We start from the raw sequence: 21,348 nt of genomic DNA on the forward strand, positions 1-21,348 counted from the left end.
AAAAAAAGTATAGAAAATTAGGGACACTGGTGTAAAATGGCCCACATGCTCAGCTCTGCCTATCCACAAGGACATCGTGAGTTTGTACCTTAGAGTACCTCTACCCTTTGGTTTCTGTCCCATCCTTAAAAGAAAGTCATCAGATACAACCTTCATCCTGAGTTACAATACTTTAACTGAAATGAAAAAAAAGAAAAGAGAAAAATCCATCCATCAAATCGGATAAATGTTTGATGTTCATTAAGCAAATTATTCTCTGGTCCAAGAATTGGACCAAAGTGAGTGTCTCAAAGTCTAACCAGCACGAAGTTGTCCCTAGCTGCCTTGGCGCGGTCCTTACATCCAAACTGTCTGAACATGTCGTCAAGCAGTGAGGCTTGCAAACCCTCCTGGGCTCTCCCGAAGCTTCGGCAGGACTTCTCAACCCATTTACCTCAGCAACACCCCCTGCCCAAGGTAAATTCTTAGCTACCTTTGAAAAGATATCATTGCACGCGTGTTCCATTTTGGGGCGACGCCAAGAGTTGTCAGTCACATCCTTTCCTCGCGAAGAGGTCCAGGGCATATCCGGGGGTTCCCATCCCCACACCAGCACCTCCACACAGTGCCTGGATTCTAGTAGAAAACAGTCAGTGAGATGAAAATCAAATGAACATCAGGCAATGAGCCAAGGAGAAATGAATGAATTTTGGCCCCTTTTCTGAAGGCAGCGTCACGTCAGGGGAGCTCCACGTAGGAGCAGGGAGCCCACGTAGGAGCAGGGAGCCCACCACTGCTGTTTGGCTTTGTCACTTGCCTGCGGATCCACATTTGGCAAGTGACCCCGCTTCTCGGGGTCTCGGTTTTCTTAACGGGAAGATGAAAGGAGCGTTTGTTGCTGCAGCTGGAGCCGACATTTGAGCTCAGCAATATTTTTTAAAGCTTAAAAGAGACGGGGATGGCAGAAAGCTGGGCATGCCATGGGCACGCAGGGTTGGGTCCTGCTGATTTCTGAGATCAAGATCGCTCGCCTCGATGTTTTCAGGCCTGTGGAGATCGTGACTACAGTGGCGGAGACTGAATGAGCCCTTAGAGTCTATCTGGAGCATCTAAGCAAAGTCCATGGAAGGCACTGGTTCAGAGGTGCAAGTTTGGGGATGGTGGGGAGGGGTCGGGGGAGAGGGAACATGAGAACTAAAACATCATGTCATGCCTTCTTCCTTCTGAAAGATCATAGACATACACCAGCCTTTATGAGGAAAAAAAATACAAGATAAAAGTTCTACGAGTACTGCTGAATTCACAACAGACTTTGTGTGCCTTTGTGCCAGCGGTTTCAGGCCCGAAATGGACCATCTATTATACATAGTCGATATTTATTACAACCTTCCATTGAGCGCCATCACTGCTCTCCAAAATGTGTTGAAGTTAGGTCTGTGGCATTTCCCTTTCCTCTAAAACAGGCGCTTTTATGTCTCTGTTAATGGCTGAGAAGAAGAGGGATGGTGCAGTATTAAGAGGTTGATGCTTTATTAAGAAGCCAGAGTGATTTCTCACGTTTTCTTTGAACCGTTGCTCTTAATGCAAGCATCCCAGGACAGGTTCTTCTACCTCCTGGTCCCTGCCCCGAAGCCTGCATACTGACCATTTCCACCACAATCAATGGGCCCAAGTTGTTTCTAATTTCATTCGGGAAGTATTCTCGCAGCCCCCTCCACATCCTGTGGACAGCAGCATCCTTCTCATGCTGAAGTCCTTGAAGCAGGCCCATCCAGGTCAGTGAAGGACACCTACTATTTAAGCACTCATTAGTGCTTTACATTTTCCTCTGGTGTGAGAATAATCAGCAGTTTCTATCTCTGACCGGTCTCCAGCATCCAACGGAAAGAGCTGAGTTTTCTGCGCGCACACTCGCTTTCGCACCTTGGTGTGGGTGAAGGTTCCTCACTGGCTGGAGAGGTATCGGATCTGTTTATCAGCCCCCTGTAGCAGGCAGCCTTGTTCTTAGCCTTAACAAATGACACTACTTCCTATGAGACATTTGACTTTAAAACATCACCATCAAGGGAGGCAAATGGTCCCGCTTAACACAGTGGTGTTCTGACATAATCAGCTCCTCCTAAGCCTGTGGTTGAGAAGCATTTGCATTTTCCATCACCTGCGATTACAGGCCCATAAAATGGAATGAGCCTGAGAGCCTACATGTTTTGAAAGTTACTGTGTACTCAGTTTATGGATTTTTATGACTGAAGCCATTAGGGACTTTCAGTTACTCTATCCATGTAAGCAAAGATGCGCAAACCGGTATTGGATTATTGTCTTCAGTGGAGTTTCTATCTATACCCTCCCTTACCCTTTTTCTGTTCCCCTTCCCTCCATGTCCAAGGAAGGACATTAACTTTGTAATCACACAGATCACTTTGAGAGCTAGCTCTCTCCCCTTTGATGATCATAACTGTTGCTTTTTCCTAATGCGCTGCAAATGTTTACTATGTACTACCTAGAAACGTGACTTAGCTGGGGGCCTGGGCCTCAGTTTTCCCCATATGGGCGTGATAAGGCTTGTCTGTCGGGGATTGCCATAATTATGTGATTGATTATGTTCAGTATAAATGCAGCTTAAGCGCGGTCAGGAACGCTCTCACTGGGCGAGTTAGAAGCACTTATCAGACCTGTGCTTGCGCCCGATGTCGAGATGAGGCAGCGTGGCATGCTGGTGGTTCTTGGCACCGACAGATGAAATGTGCCCAGCCCTCTACGCTGTGTCTGCTGGCATCCACTAGGCCAATGTTAGAAGGTCTTTTTCCACCCCTCCTGTTCATCGCGCACAGTACCACACATGTGCACCAGATTCTCTGCATTTCTCCATCCACATACTGTGTCGGAACAATCAGGAGACACTGGAGAAAAAGGGACCCGTGACCGCCATTGACTGGAAAAGCGCTTAGAACTTTTCCCAGGTGCTTGGACCTCTTTCTGCCTGACTTATCAGAATCTCAGAACCTGACTTCTTTTCTCCAGCTTACCACCCCTCCTCCGTCTGGGCTCAGGCTTGCTCCTCTGACTCTCCTCCTCCCTGCTTCCTGATGGTTGTCTTAGCCACCTAGACAGGGCAGAGGGGTGGCCTGGCTCAGGGTCATTCCCTGTGCTGCGCCTTCCAGACTCCCTTTTCTTGTCCTCTCTCTTGTTTTTCTTTCCGCAGCTGCACCGGAACACATACAGTCTCAGCCTCAGGGATTTTATAGTCCATCACATTTCCTGTCCTTTCATTTTCCAGGTGACAAAATGGAGAGGCAGCCAGCCTGACTGAGTTGCCTAGAGTCACACTATTAGGATGTCCTTCCTTCTATTAACGACTGTGTGAATTATTGATTATCGTAAATACTTCCTATGATGTCTATAAAAAATGTGTGTTTAAAGGGATTGCTGGAACTTCATAGCAGTTAACGTTGTTCATGAGGAGAAAGCCCCAGCACTATCATTATTCCCTTCCTCTATTCAAGGCCGCAGCTTGGGGTTTCAGGACATGTTTTCTCATCACTACCAGTTACAATTAAAACCTCCTTTGAGTGTGAACATTCTGGAAGATCCCATTGTGTCTACCAAAACAGTCAAAAGTTGTGTCTGCACAGTCAGGTCCATAAGCTAATAGTATCCATAAGCTAATAGTATCCATAAGCTAATAGTATCCATAAGCTAATAGTATCCATAAGCTAATAGTATCCATAAGCTAACAGTATCCATAAGCTAATAGTATCCATAAGCTAATAGTATCCATAGCTGAACATTGAGCGGGGCAACCCCATGTGGTCTTTAAATCAAGCACCATCCTCTCACTTATGTGTGTAGATACTGGTCCCACAAGATCAACTTGGCAAGGCCAGCCGAGTTTAACCACTTTCATCCATGTGATGAACTTGTCAACCGCCTGATGGTGGGAAGATGGAGGGACATATGCAACAACTATTCTTTCCCTGTAAAAAGTTCAACTGTAAACCTGGAGATACAGCAGTGGTGTGTGTGCCTGAATTGTGATGCTGACTCTTACGTGAGCATTCAAAGAAGCCATGGAATTAGATCCCAGATTTCTCTACCCTGCTCATCCTGCCAGCTTCAGGGCTTGAGAATTTTGCCCCGTGTCATCTTAAGGTGGAAAGTGTTAAGATATAATTTTAAAAAGTGGGACTTTGCCTTGAGCTGATGGGACATTCCTGCAGAGGTAGAAGAGGTAGTGGCAGGGTAGAGAGAGGCTCATAAGTCACGCAGAGCAAAATATCTTTAAAATACATATCCTGTATTTCCCAGCATCCTAAGGGAATGCAGCTTCTTCCTGAGTCTCCGCTACTGTGCTCCGTGCTGTGAACTCACGCTGTAATTCTGCCCTGGGTGACGCTACTGCTGTTCCTTGCCTCATGTTTTCTCACCCAAAATGTGGCCGCTGGTGGGAGCCATGCTTGTGTTTCAGTCACTCTGATTACTGACTGCCCCTCCCCCTTAATGTCACACTGACCGGGGCTCCCAAGAAGCGATGGGGACCTCAGAGCTTCTTTCCTTTGTGTTCAGATGGCCCAGATTAGGGGGCTCAGGCAAAGGAGGGAATGAATGGACCTGTTGTTAACCGTCCTGTAAATACATGCTATGTCTCCTCGGAGTGGATTGCCTCTGCGAACGAGTAATCACTCAAAGTTCAATCTTAATCTGCACATCAGAGATAGAGATATAGGATTGTTTAAGCTTTTCTCTCAACTTCTTTCCCGCTTTGATTTTTCTTTGAGATAAAGCAAATTAATTAATGTGCACTTTTCAGTTGAAGAAATGATTAAGACCCAGCTGTGTCTGTGAAATTATAACCTACAATGCACCCGGGACTTGTTAATGCTTTTTTTGGCACGAAGAAAAGAGACATAGGTATCTAATATTAAATGGTGTTCCAGAAAGCGTAAGTTAGCAGTTTGTTTGCCAAATTAACTTTCAAAGACATTTAGGTTACTAGGTTTGACATTTCTAAACACAAATCTTAAATGATTGATAGACTACTGCAGAATAGCTTTGTTCAAAAAAAAAAAAAAGATAATCTTTGGCAGGCTGCTTCAAAGACTGCTTCTCTGGAAAGATGAAACGATAGCCCATTTTACGTTAATTTCCCTGATACATCATTGCTTATTTGAAATCCTCCTGAGAAGGATGTGTATTTACTGTAGCATGAGGCTGTGTTCACTGTATACAGCAGCTCCCTGGGTCTGTTTTTCCGAGCTGTATGTAGAAGGATCTTGATCCACATGAAAGCTGCCTTAACCGAGTACAGCCGAGCGGAACAGTATCAGTGCAAAAGCGGAGCACAGAGGTGCGATTCTCTTCTAAAAATCAGCAACGATGCTCCGAGAGGCCAGTTCAGAGTCTCATCACAGAGTCAGAAATGATGTATGTCTTTTAGAAAAGACACCCTCAGATGAAGAGTGGGGATTAGTCTTCTTCAGGAGTGACCACTTCAAATACGGAGTGGTCAGCATTCAAGTCATAATCCAAGTAACACTAATCAGACTCAGCAGGTGTGTGTGTGTGTGTGTGTGTGTGTGTGTGTGTGTGTCTCAAAGAAAAGAGTGTTTGATATAGAGTAAGGGGCATGGGAGGGACTTGAAGGAGGAAAGGGGAAGATAATATCATAATCTGTTAATATAAAATAGATTATGTAATTTTCATTTAGGTCTGGAGTCACTGTGAAGTGACAAATAGGGTCAGTATCTCATCTAAACTAAGTAAGGGGTTCTATTGGAAATAAGAAAAGGGGTCAGTTGTGCGTGTTGTGTATGCATGTGGTACGTGTTGTGTGTGCATGTGTCGCATGCTAGAGGCAGAGGTATGATGCCATCATAGTGCCATCGAGTCCCAGTATGGCATATATTCTGACTTTTATAGTGAAGCGTGGAGTTCAGATCATTATTGTTTATCAGCGTTCTTCATTACTAACCACGCCACCACATTTCTGAGAGATTAGTGACTGGCCAAAAAAAAAAAAAAAAAAACCCTCATGGAAGTTGGCAATTTTTGACCTCTATAAACCTTTGAAAGGAAAAGAAAAAAAATTGCTTGCAGTTGTTCATACTTGAAATCCAGAGTTTTATAATTGTAAGATTGCAGCCACCATGGCCTGTAATGGCCTGGTCAAAGGAAGTGAGGCCTTTTGTGAAAGTGTGTGGTACCAGGGTAACATTGGGCCCAGTGAGTACTGGGCACTGTCTTTATGTAATACAGTATGACCAGTGAATTCACTGTGGACAAGCCAGAAAACAGAAGCCTTTTGTCTTGAATCATCTTCAAGACCATTGCATTTTCTAGAACCGAATGAAGCTGACTGGCAGAAAGAGAGAAACGCAAAGTAAGCAGGCTCCTTTGCTCTTTGGCAGGGTGAAGTAGAGAAGTGAGCCTCCCCGCTGAACCTACTATGAGGCCAGCAGCCTTACTGCTATGTCTCACACTGCTACACTGCGCTGGGGCTGGTTTCCCAGAAGATTCTGAGCCAATCAGTATTTCGCATGGCAACTGTAAGTATCACGCTCTCATTCTCGTTTGGCTTTGGAGGGCATCTTAGCCTGCATCAGCCTAACCCGATGAAGGAATTAGAAGAGACCCAGTCATTTTAAACAGCTTGTGTGACAAGGATAGGTCATTCACATCAGGTTGGTCTGGTGGAGTCAGATGGATGGGGAGACTACAATAGCTTCACCAAGTGTTGTAGTAACACCAGCAAGTCTTTGCAATGTCCCTTGAGCCTCCTGATGAAATTTTACTCTACACACAGTCATGCTCTTTCTTGCCTTCACACCAGGTACAGGGGAGAATACTGCTGACATTTGATGACTGAGAGTGTTATGTTTTTATTTGTAACCTGTATATACAAAATAATGGATGTTTTTGAAATACTTAAGAGGCAAAAAATAACTTCAAAAAAAAAACCTTAGAAGCTGTATCATCTCAGCAAGGGGCTGGCTTTGGATCTGTAGAAGATTCTTTCCATTTATAACTTTATTTTGATACCTGCTTTTTGTCAGAGGTAGATGCTGACATAATTAGAACTTCTGGTGACTCCCTCAAAGAGGAAAGCATTAACCTCTGTTTTGGAAAGCACATCCGATTCCCTGTTTTATTGTCTGCCCTCCAAAAGACAATTGTGTTCCAGTAAAGAGCATTTTTGTCAAGTACCACTTTCTATGTAATTATCCCCAAACACCAAGTGAACCATATCAAAAGGTATCCAGGATATTACGCAGAAAGTAGATACACCAGTGCTGAGCGTCCAGCTGGGATTCCTGGAGAAGAAGATGATTTTATATACAAAGAGGAGGAGCCGAGCCTGAATTATATAGCAGTGGGTAGACAGAAGGTCAAAGGTCAATGCTATCACTTCTGAAGTAGGCATATTCCCCTCACTTAGGGTTAGGCATCAGATAACCATGGATTTATCTCCATCTATATATGATTTCTATCTTTAATGCTCCACTTCAATAGGAACCCCAGTCCAAAATATGTTATTGACAATCACTAATCATTACACAATCCCATGATAAGGATGTAGAGGAGTTGCCAGAGCAAACACCTATGATGAGCAGATACACGAAATTAAAGAATTGTGGAAGAAAAAGCTTAAGATAATTGTATGACAAGTTTATTTGTGAATAGAGCATATTGAAGCTCTCTAGTAACACACTGCTGTGAGAAAACCCAGATACCATGGGGTTAAAGTGTAGTCATCCAGGCATGAATCTGTGAATGGTTCCCCACTCATAGTTACATCCCCATAACTCCCCAGAAAGCACAGCCTTTTGAATGTGACTCATCTTTCTTTCCTCTTTTTGGAGGGTTGCCAATGCTCTGGAGACTGTAGAAGGTTTAGAAACAGAGAGATGTTGAGATGCAGGTATTTCTAAAGGTCAGATATTATTACACATCACAGACTCAGCCAAAGAGCACTGGAGGAAAGAAATGTGCTCATGGACCCTGCCTGATCACCCGACTGGCTACACTCACTTTGACCCTGTCCTGTCAAAGCCCACTTCTCTGTGAGATTAGCCAATTGCTTAGCTCCAAAGTGCACTTCCCACAGTTCCTAGAATGCCAACCAACCTAGCAGGGCTGCCCTCAATGGTAGATTATTCCACCCGGACGCCTGTGGAGACTGTATTTTTCTTCTGGCTCCTGGATGAAGGCTCTCGCCTCCACACCACATTGCCTTTGTGGTGATTGATGGGGAAGGCAGCTTTGAAATAGTTTTGTCCGGAGACAAGATCTTTGGCAGCCTGCCTCCTCAGGCTTAGCACTGCACAGAAGATGAAAAGAAAACTGGAGAAGAAAAGAGCACCTTCATGCGAAGGGTTGACCAGCAAGTTTAACCCTCAGAAACTGTGAACGCTTAGAAATGCTAAGACTGGGCTTATTATCATCTGGAATTGAAGTGTAACTCGATCATCCTCAAGGAGCGCTCTCAGAGTGTTTCCTGAAGTAACAGCTTTGCTGGAGATGGGAAATGGCGGCATGGTCTGAATTAAAACGTGGTTTTGTTCTGTGGCCCTCCTCCTCCTTCTCCTCTTCTTCTTCCTCTTCCTCCTCCCTCTCCTCTTCCTCCTCCTCCTCCTCCCTCTCCTCTTCTTCCTCCTCCTCACACTGGCCCATTGATTTTTGGCTTGATCTACATTTCCCTCTCTTATCCCATCTCCTCTTTTCACAGATACAAAACAGTATCCGGTGTTTGTGGGCCACAAGCCAGGACGGAACACCACGCAGAGGCACAGGCTGGACATCCAGATGATCATGATCATGAACAGAACCCTCTACGTTGCTGCTCGGTAAGAGACATTCCTCACACGCACCGTCAGAGGGCCTGGAGGTTCTCGTCCCCACCATCTTTCTAAGAACTCGAGGTTACTTACCATGTTATTTAAGCTACTTGTGTTTGTTAAGCAATCATTCTTTTAAGATTTTCCACGTTTGTTTAACCTTTTGGGGATTTTTCTATGTCTGTTTAACCTTATGTGGATTTACGGAGAAATAATTGCATATTTTGAGGCTTACGGCTCAACTAAGCCACTGTGTTTCTTGAACATATATGCAAATATTTACCCAAGTACACAGTAGAGTACTCTACCACTTGACAGTTGTTTGTTAAACCAACTTGGATGTATCAACATGTACTATATAGTGTACAAAGATATGTGTGTATTCTAGCTATTTGCATGTTTGCACTGAATATTTGCCAGTTCTTTGACCGAGTGGTAGTAGTGAGCAGAGAAAGAACAATACTGTGTTTCTTAAGTGTTTTGTATTTGGCTTTGCTCGCCCTTTGGGAAATGGCGCTTGGACGCACTACTGTCCCATAGCAGAGTGCAATCATAAGAATGCCACCCAGGCTAGGGACACTTGGGCTTTTGTTCCTATGCTGCTGTGTTCAGCTGCTCCCCGGCTTCTCTGGCAGTATGTGACCTCTGCCAGGTGAGAGGTCAGACAAGTATTTTTATGAAGCCCGTGCTGATGTGTGGAACTGTAAAGACAACAAACAATTCACAGGAGGTGCCCAAGTCAACCTGTTTCTCACAATTCCAACCAGGTTTGGGTTATGTAACTCACTGAGGGAGGACCATCTTGAGTCACTGGGGACTTACCTGGCTCTAAAGAGATGAGTCGTTTTCACATCAGGAAAAAGATAGATGATGTTCATGTGTGGCCGTGAACCAAGGACCAGAGCAGTTAAAATAACAGAGGTACCAGCTCCCTCAGAAGCTTAGATAGGGGTGACAGTCTCCGTAATAAGAAGTGAGAAGTCACAGGTGTCATGAGTGTCCCAAGCCCAGCACACACTTGGCTGCAAGAAACAACAATGAACACTTTAAAAAAAAAAAAACACTTCATAAATGCCCCTCATGCTGGTCATGTGGTCGTAGCTTCATAAGTGTCAATTTGCCATCCCCATTTCCTGTAGAAGGATTTCAAGGGACAGAGATGGGAAATCCGTGGGCCCAATAAAAGCCGTGGGATTTGTGAGGACCACACAGCCTCTCCCTGTCCTGTGCTGCCTACTGACAAGTGAAACTCTTTGTCCCATGTTAATAACCGTCTAATGGCTGTTGCCTGAGAGCAGCCTTTGTAGCTATTCATTATGGATGGAGCATTCCAGTGAGGTCTCAGTACCCACCTCTTTGGAAGCATGGAAGCTGCAAAGTATTGCTCAGTATCCTTGTTAATTTCCTATCATGTAGTAAAGCAATATTACACTTAGAATGTTTTTTTAAAAAAAAAAGACTGATCAAAACAAATGGTTAAACATCGAACCCATGAGAAATAGGTTGACTCTGGTATCACCCATGAGTTGTTCTCTTTGCAGTCGAAGCACTAGGAACAGAAATGATGGAAACAGACAGCCCTTGTAGCCAGTGATTTAGCATAGGTGTGGGTTGCAGTCCCAGGGCAACAGGAACATTAGGAGCCAGGTGTTGTATAGACTAAGAAGCATTCATTATTCCAGCTCATTAAAACCAAGACAGTTTCATCTTAACTGTCTATGCCAAGGAAAGGAAAAAGGAAACAAAAGGGGCAAACATGTGGCCTCCTTTCTAAAGCAACAGAACAGACTGGCCATTTCCCGAAGGTCAAGCGTCTCACCCCTTATATGTGGCATTCACACCATACCCAGCCACCTCCCATCTATATATACTCCAAAACAATCTCAAAAGGAGTTTTGTGGTTGCCACACATGGAGTCTCTCCTTTTAATGTCACGTTTCCCAACCCTGGCCTAAGACATCCAGATTCCTGGGTAGCAAGTCTGGCAACACAGCTCAGTATTATTATAGTCAATGGATTGGAAAAGAGGAAGTCCTTGGACTAAGTCAGTTTGTCTTCGAATGGCAACATTCAAGATGTCAGAGCATCGTATGCATCTTAGGATACACATGGGTAGCAAGGAATGATTCTTCGCCCTGGATTATAGCTGACCATAAAGCACCATTTCTAGCCACTGGAGCCATGTGATCTTTGAGATGCAGAAAAAGATCTCCACTGTGCAGAAGGAGATTTCCCTCATGGAATTTGTTTTTAAAAGGTTTCCCAGTTCTCCCAGACAATCGGAGTCAGCCATCCAAAGCCAAGTCCCATCCAGAGCCCTGGGGACTGATGGGGTTTGGTGGCAAGAACGCCTTCCAATTCTTTCCTATTATTATCCACTTTGTAAATTCTTCTTTCTTTTTAATCTCTAAACTACTAATTAACATAAACAGACCATGCCAAAAGGGGGCAATCTGAGAGCTTTCTGAGGAGCAGCCAATGCATATTAATCAGTTGTTAATTTACAATTCATATATTCAGATTCTACTTAAGAGGGAAGAGGGGTAAGGAAAAGCTTCCAGTCATTTCAAACCCCATTCCGATGTCAGAGGCGATTCCAGTCTAATAATGTGCCTGACCACAGTGCCGTCGTAAAGCCAAACAAGTAATAAGGGAATGCAATAAATGGCCTTGAAATTAAAGGGCAGAGCGATGCTGGTCCCGCACAGAAGCTGGGAGAAGCTCCTCAGTTCTGCTGTTTGTAAAGCAGGCTCCTCAGTCTCCCCTTCCCTACCCTGACACACATGCATGTCTTTCACTGCCAAAAGTACACACACAGACACAAGTGTGTACACACTTCAGAAGCAGGGAAGGAAACCTATAAGCCAACACCCCTGCTTTCTCCTTTAATTTCCATGTGAAAAACCATTTATGATTTTTCTGTTGGTTGTATTTTTCTCCTGAAAGCGAAGTAAACTCTCAAGAATTGAATATATATGTACATATTTGAATACACACACATACATATACACATATCATATGTAAAGATTAAAAATAATTATTTTCTCCTCTACCCCCCAGTGCCTGTGTCTTTCTAACTAACAAGGAGGTTTGAAAGTCTACACAGGAGTCCTGACGTCCTGGTTTAAAGCTGTGGATAATTTTCCAGCCCCAGGACTTCCTGCATTTTAGAAAAAAAGTCAATGTTATTTCAAGGGAAAATGAGCTGTTTGGATTTACCCCTGCCTGCCCCCCTCCTCCACTGTATGCCTCTTTTCTTTCCTTTCTTCTCAATTCCAGACAAAAAGACCACTTGTGCTCTGCTCACACAGAAGGGAGGTTTAAATATAGCCCCACACCTGAGCTGCCGATTCTGTGTCTCCCTTCCAAGGGGAGATTGGCAGCAAACTGTAAAGACAGCCAACCTCAGAGTGAAACAAGAGAGTGAGCAGAAGCGCAAAGTCTCAGCCTTAGCCCAAGTACATTTATACTTTAATTCAATGTGGTCTTGTGGAGGAAAGGTTCGCTCCTGGAAACAATTTTACCTTTCCTCCATCTTGTCCATCAAATTATCAAATGTAGCATGTTGAATACCAAGCATCATGTGCATGGGTTTAAGTTTACCAAGATCAATGTGACCCTGTATTCCAGCTTCTGAACTATGTTAGCCTTCAGAGCCTCCCAAGTTGTGCTCTGTAAATACGGCTCAATCGTTCTGAGATTAGGAGAACAGTTACCAAAGTTTTCATATATCAACGGGACACCTTGATGAATCATAAGTGCAAAGTATGATTCAAGGTAATCTCTTCGCTGAATTCTTTCCTTTTTCCACCATGTGGGCAACCCGTGTTTTAACAAATATGGTCTTGGGCTTATCTGACTTGAACATGATAAACTTATTCTGTAGAAAATGAACTGTCTTAACTCTTGTGTCTGACTTTCTTTTATAGAGACCATATTTATACTGTTGATATAGACACATCCCACACAGAAGAAATTTACTGTAGCAAAGTAAGTTGCTTTTTAAAATCATCTTTCTAAAACGGGGTGCTTAGGGAATCCGTACTTTAAAAGCAGATTGAAATGGCATGGCTATCCCAGCACTTGGGAGGCAGAAGCAGGTGGATTTCTGAGTTTGAGGCCAGTTTGGTCAACAGAGTGAGTTCCAGGACAGCCAGGACTACACAGAGAAACCCTGTTTCGGGGGAAAAAAAAAGAAAAGAAAGAGAGAGAGAGAGAGAGAGAGAGAGAGAGAGAGAGAGAGAGAGAGAGAGAAAGAAAGAGAGAAAGAAAGAAAGAGAGAGAGAGAGAGAAAGGAAGAGAGAGAGAAAGAAAGAAAGAAAGAAAGAAAGAAAGAAAGAAAGAAAGAAAGAAAGAAAGAAAGAAAGAAAGAAAGAAAGAAAGAAAGAAAGAAAGAAAGAAAGAAAGAAAGAAAGAAAAGGTGCGGATAATGCCAGCCTATGATTTAGGGGTGAGTGAGGGGTTTATTACACATTCCAAACCATATATTTCATCAGTGTGTGCATATACATTTTGGGGTGTTATGTAATTTGTAGAAAACAATCTTTTAATCAAATATTGCCATGTCTATCAAAGAAAATACCACCTTTCAAAAGTAAGATTCTGTCCCAAAAACATATTAAAAACTGCCCCAGTGTTATAGCTTCAGCATCATGCAGCCTCAAAGTTACTTGACGTATGAGGGTCTACAATGTAATTATCACTCAGACGTACATAACGTCTAACGTGTGCTTTCCTTGTGACTCCACATGGGGATTATTTAGTTAATGAAACTTTGCAGTAGAAGTAGGAGATTTAGCCCACGAGTTTACATGAAGGAATACAACCTGTGTTAAACCCCTGTCTGCCTGGAGTGAATGTCCACTTTATTTGTAAGAAAATGGCTTCCATATTTTAAGAGAAAGGTCTTCTCTGCAAACACTGATCGACTAACTGAACAAAAAGGTCCACCACACATATTTTATTCAAATGAACACAGTTGGAAAGTTGCTTTGGATATGGTTATATGAAATTCCCACGCTTTTCTTTTATTGTCATCTCAGAAAGGAGAACATCCGGTAGTTTTATGAACAGACAAGAATCAAAAATTAAGCAAAAAAAAAAAAAAGTCTCTTTCTTTAATATTTTTGTTGTGGGGAATTACTCATGGAGAAGGGGGTGTAGAAAGCTTTCAATAAATACATGTTCAGCCTCTACTTGCCCCAAGGGAACTCTTACTTCTAAAATCAAATGCAACAACCTCTGGGCTCTAATTGATTTCTTTCTTGATCCCTGCAGAAACTGACATGGAAATCTAGACAGGCTGACGTAGACACATGCAGGATGAAGGGGAAACATAAGGTAGGCAATTTTCATTTCTCCTGCGGCTGCCACTTCGGGTTACGTTTTTGACGGTTATCTCCTGCCGTAGACGATGATCTGAATGCATCTTGCTATTCCCTTTTCGCTAGTAATTGCTTTTTCCATCAACTTATTGAAGGCTTTAATTTGCAAAAATAGCCTGCTCTTAATGTGATGAAACATTCCAACATCTGCCAGGACTACATCGAGAGCTCCTTGGGCACAGTAGGGATTATGGGCCCAGATCTGGTCTCCTGAGTGCCCTATCCCACCTTACACACCAGTGCACACCTCCAGTCTGTGGAAGTGCTCATGAAGAGCACAGCTTTTGCACCTTCGGTCAAATAACAGCATAAAAGTAGTCTTCAATCAGAAGCCTGGCACATCAAGGAACTCTGGAACATCTGGCATTAAAATTAATATGATCCAAGGTTGCTGTATTCATCTCTCTGTTCTTCTGTGGCATAAAAGAAACACGCGTTACCCTTCTCTGCTGTGTTTGTATTTACTGTTGGAATAATCATTGACATCCTTTCTTGGTTCACATCAGCAACAACTTGACCATGTAACTGGGGAACCCAGCTGTGTAACCTTACACGCTGTCCTCTCCGTGCAGTGACCCCGCTGTTGGCGGATCAGGGTTGGCGGTGATGAATGGGCTTTTGTTCTGAGTGGACTCCATTCAAAACAGTTTGAACTCTGTTTCAGGATGAATGTCACAACTTCATTAAAGTTCTTCTCAAGAAGAATGATGATACGCTGTTTGTCTGTGGAACCAATGCCTTCAACCCTTCCTGCAGAAACTACAGGGTAAATGTCATTTGTCTGTGGTGACCACATTGCTCGGGGGTGTACTTCATAATTTACTGGCCTCATACGTGCAGCAGCTGAAGAGGGGTAACTCAACACCACATGGGCTTCCCTTCAGCTTAGTGTGTTGCTCCAGGAGAATGGTCCTGAGCAGGCTTAAAGCTTCCTGTTTGTTCAGAATTGAGTGACAGCTCTAAAGAACATTTCTTGTGAAGGTGATTTCTAGAAGCCTCTATTCTTTATTGTTCCAAAGACTGCATACTTACCACATATAATGGCATGTGGATTTCCTCTCTTCTTCTTTGTCCCACCTACTCCTGTCTTACCTCTCTGAGGACAAAAACCTCACTTCATTGGTAAGGAATTTCTATTGTAAAAGATGTGGGGGAAAGCATGCTGTTTGAAACTGTAGACTTGCAAGAGAGGAATTTAATTCCATTTTGTACCAGTTTGCTTGGCCATGGCCTTGCTTGCTTTGGCCTTTATATAAGAAAAGAAAAAGTGAGGAAGAAGAGGGGGAGGGGAAGGAGGAAAAGAAAGGAAGGGAGAGGAAGGAGAAGGAAAAAAATTGGCTTCAAAGACCTAGGAAATCCAGTGTAGGGGGCGAGGGGGACTTACAGCTCAGGATCTAAGAGCTCTTGAGCTGCTGGACCTGGGTGCCAATGCTCTAACATCTCGGCTTCACCACTGTTAGCTTTCCTTTGGGCCACAGGTTTTCTTTAGAAAACTTTTGTTGATTTTCTTCTGTAGCCAAGCACTGAGACTACCAAGGCAGAGAAGCGTTAGCCGTTAGGGAGGCCAAGCCCCAAGGGAAATGCTACATGTCTATGGAATTGCTGCTCTGGTCAAATGTCGTGTCACATTAAGGAAGCACAACACACATTTGTCCCCTCACCAGAGATAAAGTGGGCGGAAGTCGTAGCAAGGAGGTGGATGAGAGCCCTCTAAAATGGTCTCACCTACTGGACTTTGAGCTGGAACATTAATGCCACCCAGAGCTCTTCCAGGGCAAGGAACACATTCTCGATGCTCAAAATCTGAAACGGTACATCCCAAGCCAATGCTTAGTGGGAAAAATCATGAATGGACCTGTCGGACAGTAGGAAGTCAGACAAACGAAGGTTGAGGCCATTCCGGAGAGGGAGAGCAGCCCAAGCAAAGATATGGCACAAGAAATGATCTACTGAGCACCAGAAATTTTATCTAGTACTGAAATGTTGGACCCTGAAATGACAAGGGACAAGTCAAGTGAGGTATGTTGCCCCAGGAATGAAGGAAAGAGAAAAGGTTCTTTTCAGAAATTTTAGGTTGATTTTTTTCTATTGTGGCCAAGCACTGAAAAATGCATAGCTAATGAAACCAAACAAGCAAGCAAACAAAATAAACAACAACAATAACAAACCCCCAGGGATATTTTATAATTGATGACAGAGAGAAGCAGGTGACAATAGGCTCCTGGACTGTCTCTTAAGAGGAGGTGATGGGGCTGCCTCCAGTCTAGACAGACCAGGGGGTTCACAGGGCACTGAGAGATGGGAGTCCTGCAGTGCAGGTTATGGGTTGTGTTGTACATGTGTGTTGGTGCTTTTATCACTGTGATAGACCACCGTGACCAAAAGAGATTTGGGGAGGAAAGAGTTTTTATTTCGGCTTACAACTTCAGGCAATGCTATAGATATCACTGAGGGAAATCAAAACAGGAACTTCAGACAGGAACTTGGTGGTGGGACCTGAAGCCGAAGCCATCATGGAAGTCGCATGTTGGCCTGCTCCTCAAGGCTTGCTCAGCCTGCTCTCATTTTTGGTCCAAAACTGCCTTCCCAGGTATGGCACTGCCTACAGTGAGCCCCTCCCATCCCACATTAATCATTAATTTAGAAAATACTTCCATAGACCTTCTTACACGCCATTTCCCACAGTCCCTCGCCTGTAGTAATGCTGTTCCCACGGCACTGGTTTTTTTTTTGTTTTGTTTTGTTTTGTGTTTTGTTTGTTTAGTCTCTAAACCATTCCAAAGACACCAACCAGTCCATCAATTTCTTCCTGTGTCCTGCTTTGACTCAGCCACAGCTATAGAAGACAGTCTTGTATCCTTCTTGAGTTAGGATTTGAGCAGGTACCACTTGGGATAGTGCATTTCAGTAGCATGGTGTGGGCAGGGATCCATTGCTGAAAATCTGTCAGAATCGCAGACCACGACATCTGCAAAGTTTAACGGAAAGTTTTCTTGGGGATGATGTATCTGAAAAAGACCCCTGCCAAGAACGTTCTGGTGAGGGAGAATAGATTAAAGGATGTCTCTGACTTGATTTTCTCACTTTAAATTTACATCTTAAATGCTGCTGTTTTCTGTGATTTGGAAATGCAGTTTACAAATTACAGGATAATTTTAAACAGGGGTCACCTCAAAGTAGTTTCCAACAGGAAAGGCCCATCCCATCCATACATTGGAGACGTTAGTGCAGAAGGTACAGGTGGTACTTCAAGTGCCTTGATTTGGGGAGCTTGGTTCACTGCAGGTGACTGTTTTATTTGGGCTTATCTTCTCTCTTCAGATCAGTAGTCAAGCTGTGCAGTTCCCAGTGAGAACATATCCTTAAGCTAAGAGTAGGAATAAGATAGAAATGGATTTGAAAACAGGAACGTTAGAGCATTTTTGGATTTGGTGCTGAGCTCTTACCTACTAGCTAAGAAATAAGGACAAAGACAATAGGAGCCAGGGCATCATGGGTAAAGGTGGTCTAGCCTCTGACTCACTTGAAGGGTTTACTCCATGTGCTCTTCACAGTCATGTGTGATCAGGGAGATGGTGGGTCTGTTCTATAAAGGTGTTCAGGATGCCAGGCTCCTTCCCGAGAAAAGGTTTGCCCTCTCTGAGGGCCCTGCCATCCTCTATAGTATGCTGAAGGGAAACACAAGGGCCCAAGGCTGAGAGGTAGCATATACTCCTCACATACCACTAGCCAGAAGCACAGTCATGTGGCTGAATCCACGTGCACGGGGCATGGGGGGATGTGCTCTGAGAAAAGAACAGTCGCAGTTAGTGAACAACTGGGGAGATGTCGCCACACCCACAAATGCCTATGGGCCTGGCATGTGTGTGTTTCCTGTAGACTGAGTAATAGCTACAAGTAAGAATGACATGCATTGATTTGTCTTCTGTCCAAAAGGAGGAGGAAATCCAGGGTTTTGTAAGGAAGTTTAAACTTGGTATTACGTTTCTTCTCTTTTTCCACTCTTTTCTCTTTGCCTCTTCAACTCCATTCTGATAAAGCCAAATATAGCTCAGTTATAACCTCTTATTCTTTAGTGTAAAGGAACCATGCCCAGGGTGGGCTCTGAGATCAGCAGGTAGCAGCCCCTGTGCTCACAGGTTTTCACCTACTTAATCCCCTCGCCTTTGGGGCCTCCACTTCCCTGCAGTTCATTCTGAGGCTGGCCCGGTAGGTACAGAGGCCATCTGAGTCTTGCTGGCAAGAGTGTGTTTCATCTTGGCTGATGCCACACTGCTCTGCCAATGAACTGGAGGAAAAATTCCAGTGTCTCCTACTGGGATTTAATCCACAAAGGAAAAACAAATCCAGAAAAGCAGTTCATTCTCTATAGAGTTCATGACTCAGGAGATAATTGGGGCAGGTAGACTTTCCCGGTAATTACCTCAGAAATGCCTTAGTTTTAAATGCTTATTTATTGACCATTCCGCTAAGCTATGGAAATCTGTCTGTTGTAATAAGTTAAGAGCCAATCAGACATACTCAAATTCCACACTTGGCTAATTACAGAATCTTGATCAAGTAACTTATCTCTCGAAGCCTCCAATTCCTTATTTGAAACCAGTAGATGTTCCTCAGAGGGCATTTGCAAGCACACATTTGCAAGGTGCCTATGAATTACTTTGCATGTTAATCACTTTTAAAATATCAGTTTCTGTTACTGTTGTCGGGGACAGGCGGTAATTCAGATCTGTTATTTCATTTTAGGTGGATACTTTGGAAACTTTTGGGGATGAATTTAGTGGAATGGCCAGATGCCCTTATGATGCCAAACATGCCAACATCGCTCTGTTTGCAGGTAAATGACCTGATTTCTTCTCATTCAATTTGTTTTTGCATCTCTCAGCCTATGGCTGAGAACTCGCTTGGAAGGATTGGAGTCACAGTTGTACTGACTCTCTGGTGAGCACTGTAATTAAGAATGCCTCTTCCATTTGAAATTAGGATGGGAAATAGTTTTGCTTCTTTCTTTCTCTCTCTCTCTCTCTCTCTCTCTCTCTCTCTCTCTCTCTCTCTCTCTCTCTCTCTTTTTTGGTGCCCCACCCCCACAGGTTTTTGGGCCTTCGTGAAAGTTTGATAGCACTGCAGAAATGAAGACAACTTTGGGCTCAGGTACTAGAGAAAACCTTATGTAGAACTGCCAAGGCAGATTTAGTTGACATTAGTTGAACTCTACAACAGTAGTCTGCAGTGTGTCTCTCCTAGCCATTTTCCCATTCTCCATTACCTTCTTCACGAGACAACTACTCTCAGAACCTCAGAGGCTTCGCATGGGGCAAGACGGACAGAAGTCAAAGAAAGCTTCTGGAAGCCTTTTCATAGGACCAGAGCAACAGACTCTCCAATGCCATTGGTTTGATTTGGCTACAAGCCTATCTCTGACCAAATGGCCACAGTGTCTGAAAAGATGGTGTTGATTGCCTAGGTGGGCCCAGGTTCCTGCTGAACAGGGTGTGAAGAAGTAGCTAATAGGCCATCATTTTCAAATTTAATGGGGTTTTTGTATCCAAGTAGGTTTTAATTGGGAAGTGTATTTAGGAAATCATTGCCAGCTGTGTGTGTGGAAACGGCTACAGAGAGACCTGTTGGCGTGAAGGAATTGATTGTTCCAGCATGCAGTCACTCCACTGTGACATTCCCATCACCACAGCAAACACCTGACCTTGTAGACAGGTGTTTTCTCTCCGTGGTATGTTTGTGTAGCACATGCATGCCTGGTGTGCCTCTGGAGACCTGAAAAGGGCATCAGATCCCTTGGGACTATTGTTACAGATGGTTGTGAGCTACAGTGTGGGCACTGGAAATCAAAATTGGGTCCTCTGGAAGGGCAGCCCATGTTTTTCACTGCTGAGTGATGGTACTATCCTCCCCCCTCAAATGCACTGTCTAAAATTTGACTACACTTTATTTCTGTTCAATTGACACAGATCTTCTTTTTCTTAGCTATAGCATTTGAATTTAGGTTGCAGAATATCTGCTAGTCTAGAAAAGAGTCAAAAGTTCAATGGCTTGTGTTTAGTTTTCTTTGCTCTCTTTGCTTTTGGACATGCTCTGAAACCTGTCTCCTTAAATGGAGAACTCTCCACACCTTGATTCTTTGCTTTGGCCACCTGCCTAGCACACAGGGCTTCTATTTTGTGACTTTGGAAATCCAGAAGCAAATGTGTGTTATTTAAGCTAGATTGGCAGGGCTTACTGAGTCACATGACTAAGGAAAAGAAGGACTGAGGCTCTCAGGACAAAAGAAGTCATTTGGTTAACCATTAGAACCCTCCTTCTGTTCATCCCACAGCCAGTCAGTCTCAGCTCAGGCTTGGGTCATCCATATTTCTGAATGAAATTAAAACCTGTGTTGATTAAAACTTGCTCTCTTATTTCTCAGGACGCCCTCCTAAGCCAGTTGGCCATGGCTTGGTGGCAGTAGCAGCATCCCTGGGTCCTTTGCCTCGAGCTTGCAGTCAAGGTCCATCTAATCAAGTGAAGCAAATAGCATATTGCATTTGTCCTCTTCCCTGAGCTGCTGCAGCTGCCACCGCTGTTTAGAAAAATTGCCCTGCAATTTAAAAATGAAAAATATTTCATTGCTCATGATCCTAATTCAAAATGGTGAAGAACGGGGGAGGGCAAGGTTTTTCCAAGCAACTCTTGGATTTTTCCCAGTTGTCCCGTCTCATTTGCCTGATACAGGAAAGCAGACCAGGGGGATGTCTACACTGTCAGCGGTCCCTGCCTTCCACAGTAACCTGTTCACCTTTCTCCTTTTCCTCCTAAGATGGAAAACTCTACTCCGCCACAGTGACGGACTTTCTGGCCATCGATGCGGTCATTTACAGGAGCCTTGGAGACAGCCCTACCCTCAGGACTGTCAAGCACGATTCAAAGTGGTTGAAAGGTGAGCAGTTAGAAGAGAGGGAGGAAGGGATGCACACCTTATAAGAGATGTAGAGTCTGGATGGACCTGACTGTGAATTCGTTTTAGAGTAATGGATTCTGACAGACAAAACCATGTAAATTGCATCTTTTGCCTCAAACGATTTATTTACCTCCCTTTCCCTTCCCATGAGCTTCTGAAGTACTCACAAAACTACCAGTACTGCAACAATAGACTACTCCAC

The 21,348-nt window shown here is 43.8% G+C and overlaps 1 protein-coding gene across 1 annotated transcript in view; it reads left to right on the forward strand.

Moving 5' to 3' along the window:
* Positions 1-21,348, forward strand: part of Sema6a (semaphorin 6A) — a 120,841-nt gene that overhangs the window by 55,536 nt on the left and 43,957 nt on the right. The window contains exons 2-8 of the mRNA XM_052155512.1: positions 6,384-6,521; positions 8,702-8,819; positions 12,740-12,800; positions 14,088-14,150; positions 14,859-14,960; positions 18,941-19,031; positions 21,006-21,125. Coding sequence (XP_052011472.1) covers positions 6,422-6,521; positions 8,702-8,819; positions 12,740-12,800; positions 14,088-14,150; positions 14,859-14,960; positions 18,941-19,031; positions 21,006-21,125 — 655 coding nt within the window. The 5' untranslated portion in view covers positions 6,384-6,421. The remainder of the gene's footprint in view (positions 1-6,383; positions 6,522-8,701; positions 8,820-12,739; positions 12,801-14,087; positions 14,151-14,858; positions 14,961-18,940; positions 19,032-21,005; positions 21,126-21,348) is intronic.

Source organism: Apodemus sylvaticus, chromosome 13 (assembly GCF_947179515.1).
Source record: "Apodemus sylvaticus chromosome 13, mApoSyl1.1, whole genome shotgun sequence".
NCBI lineage: Eukaryota > Metazoa > Chordata > Mammalia > Rodentia > Muridae > Apodemus > Apodemus sylvaticus.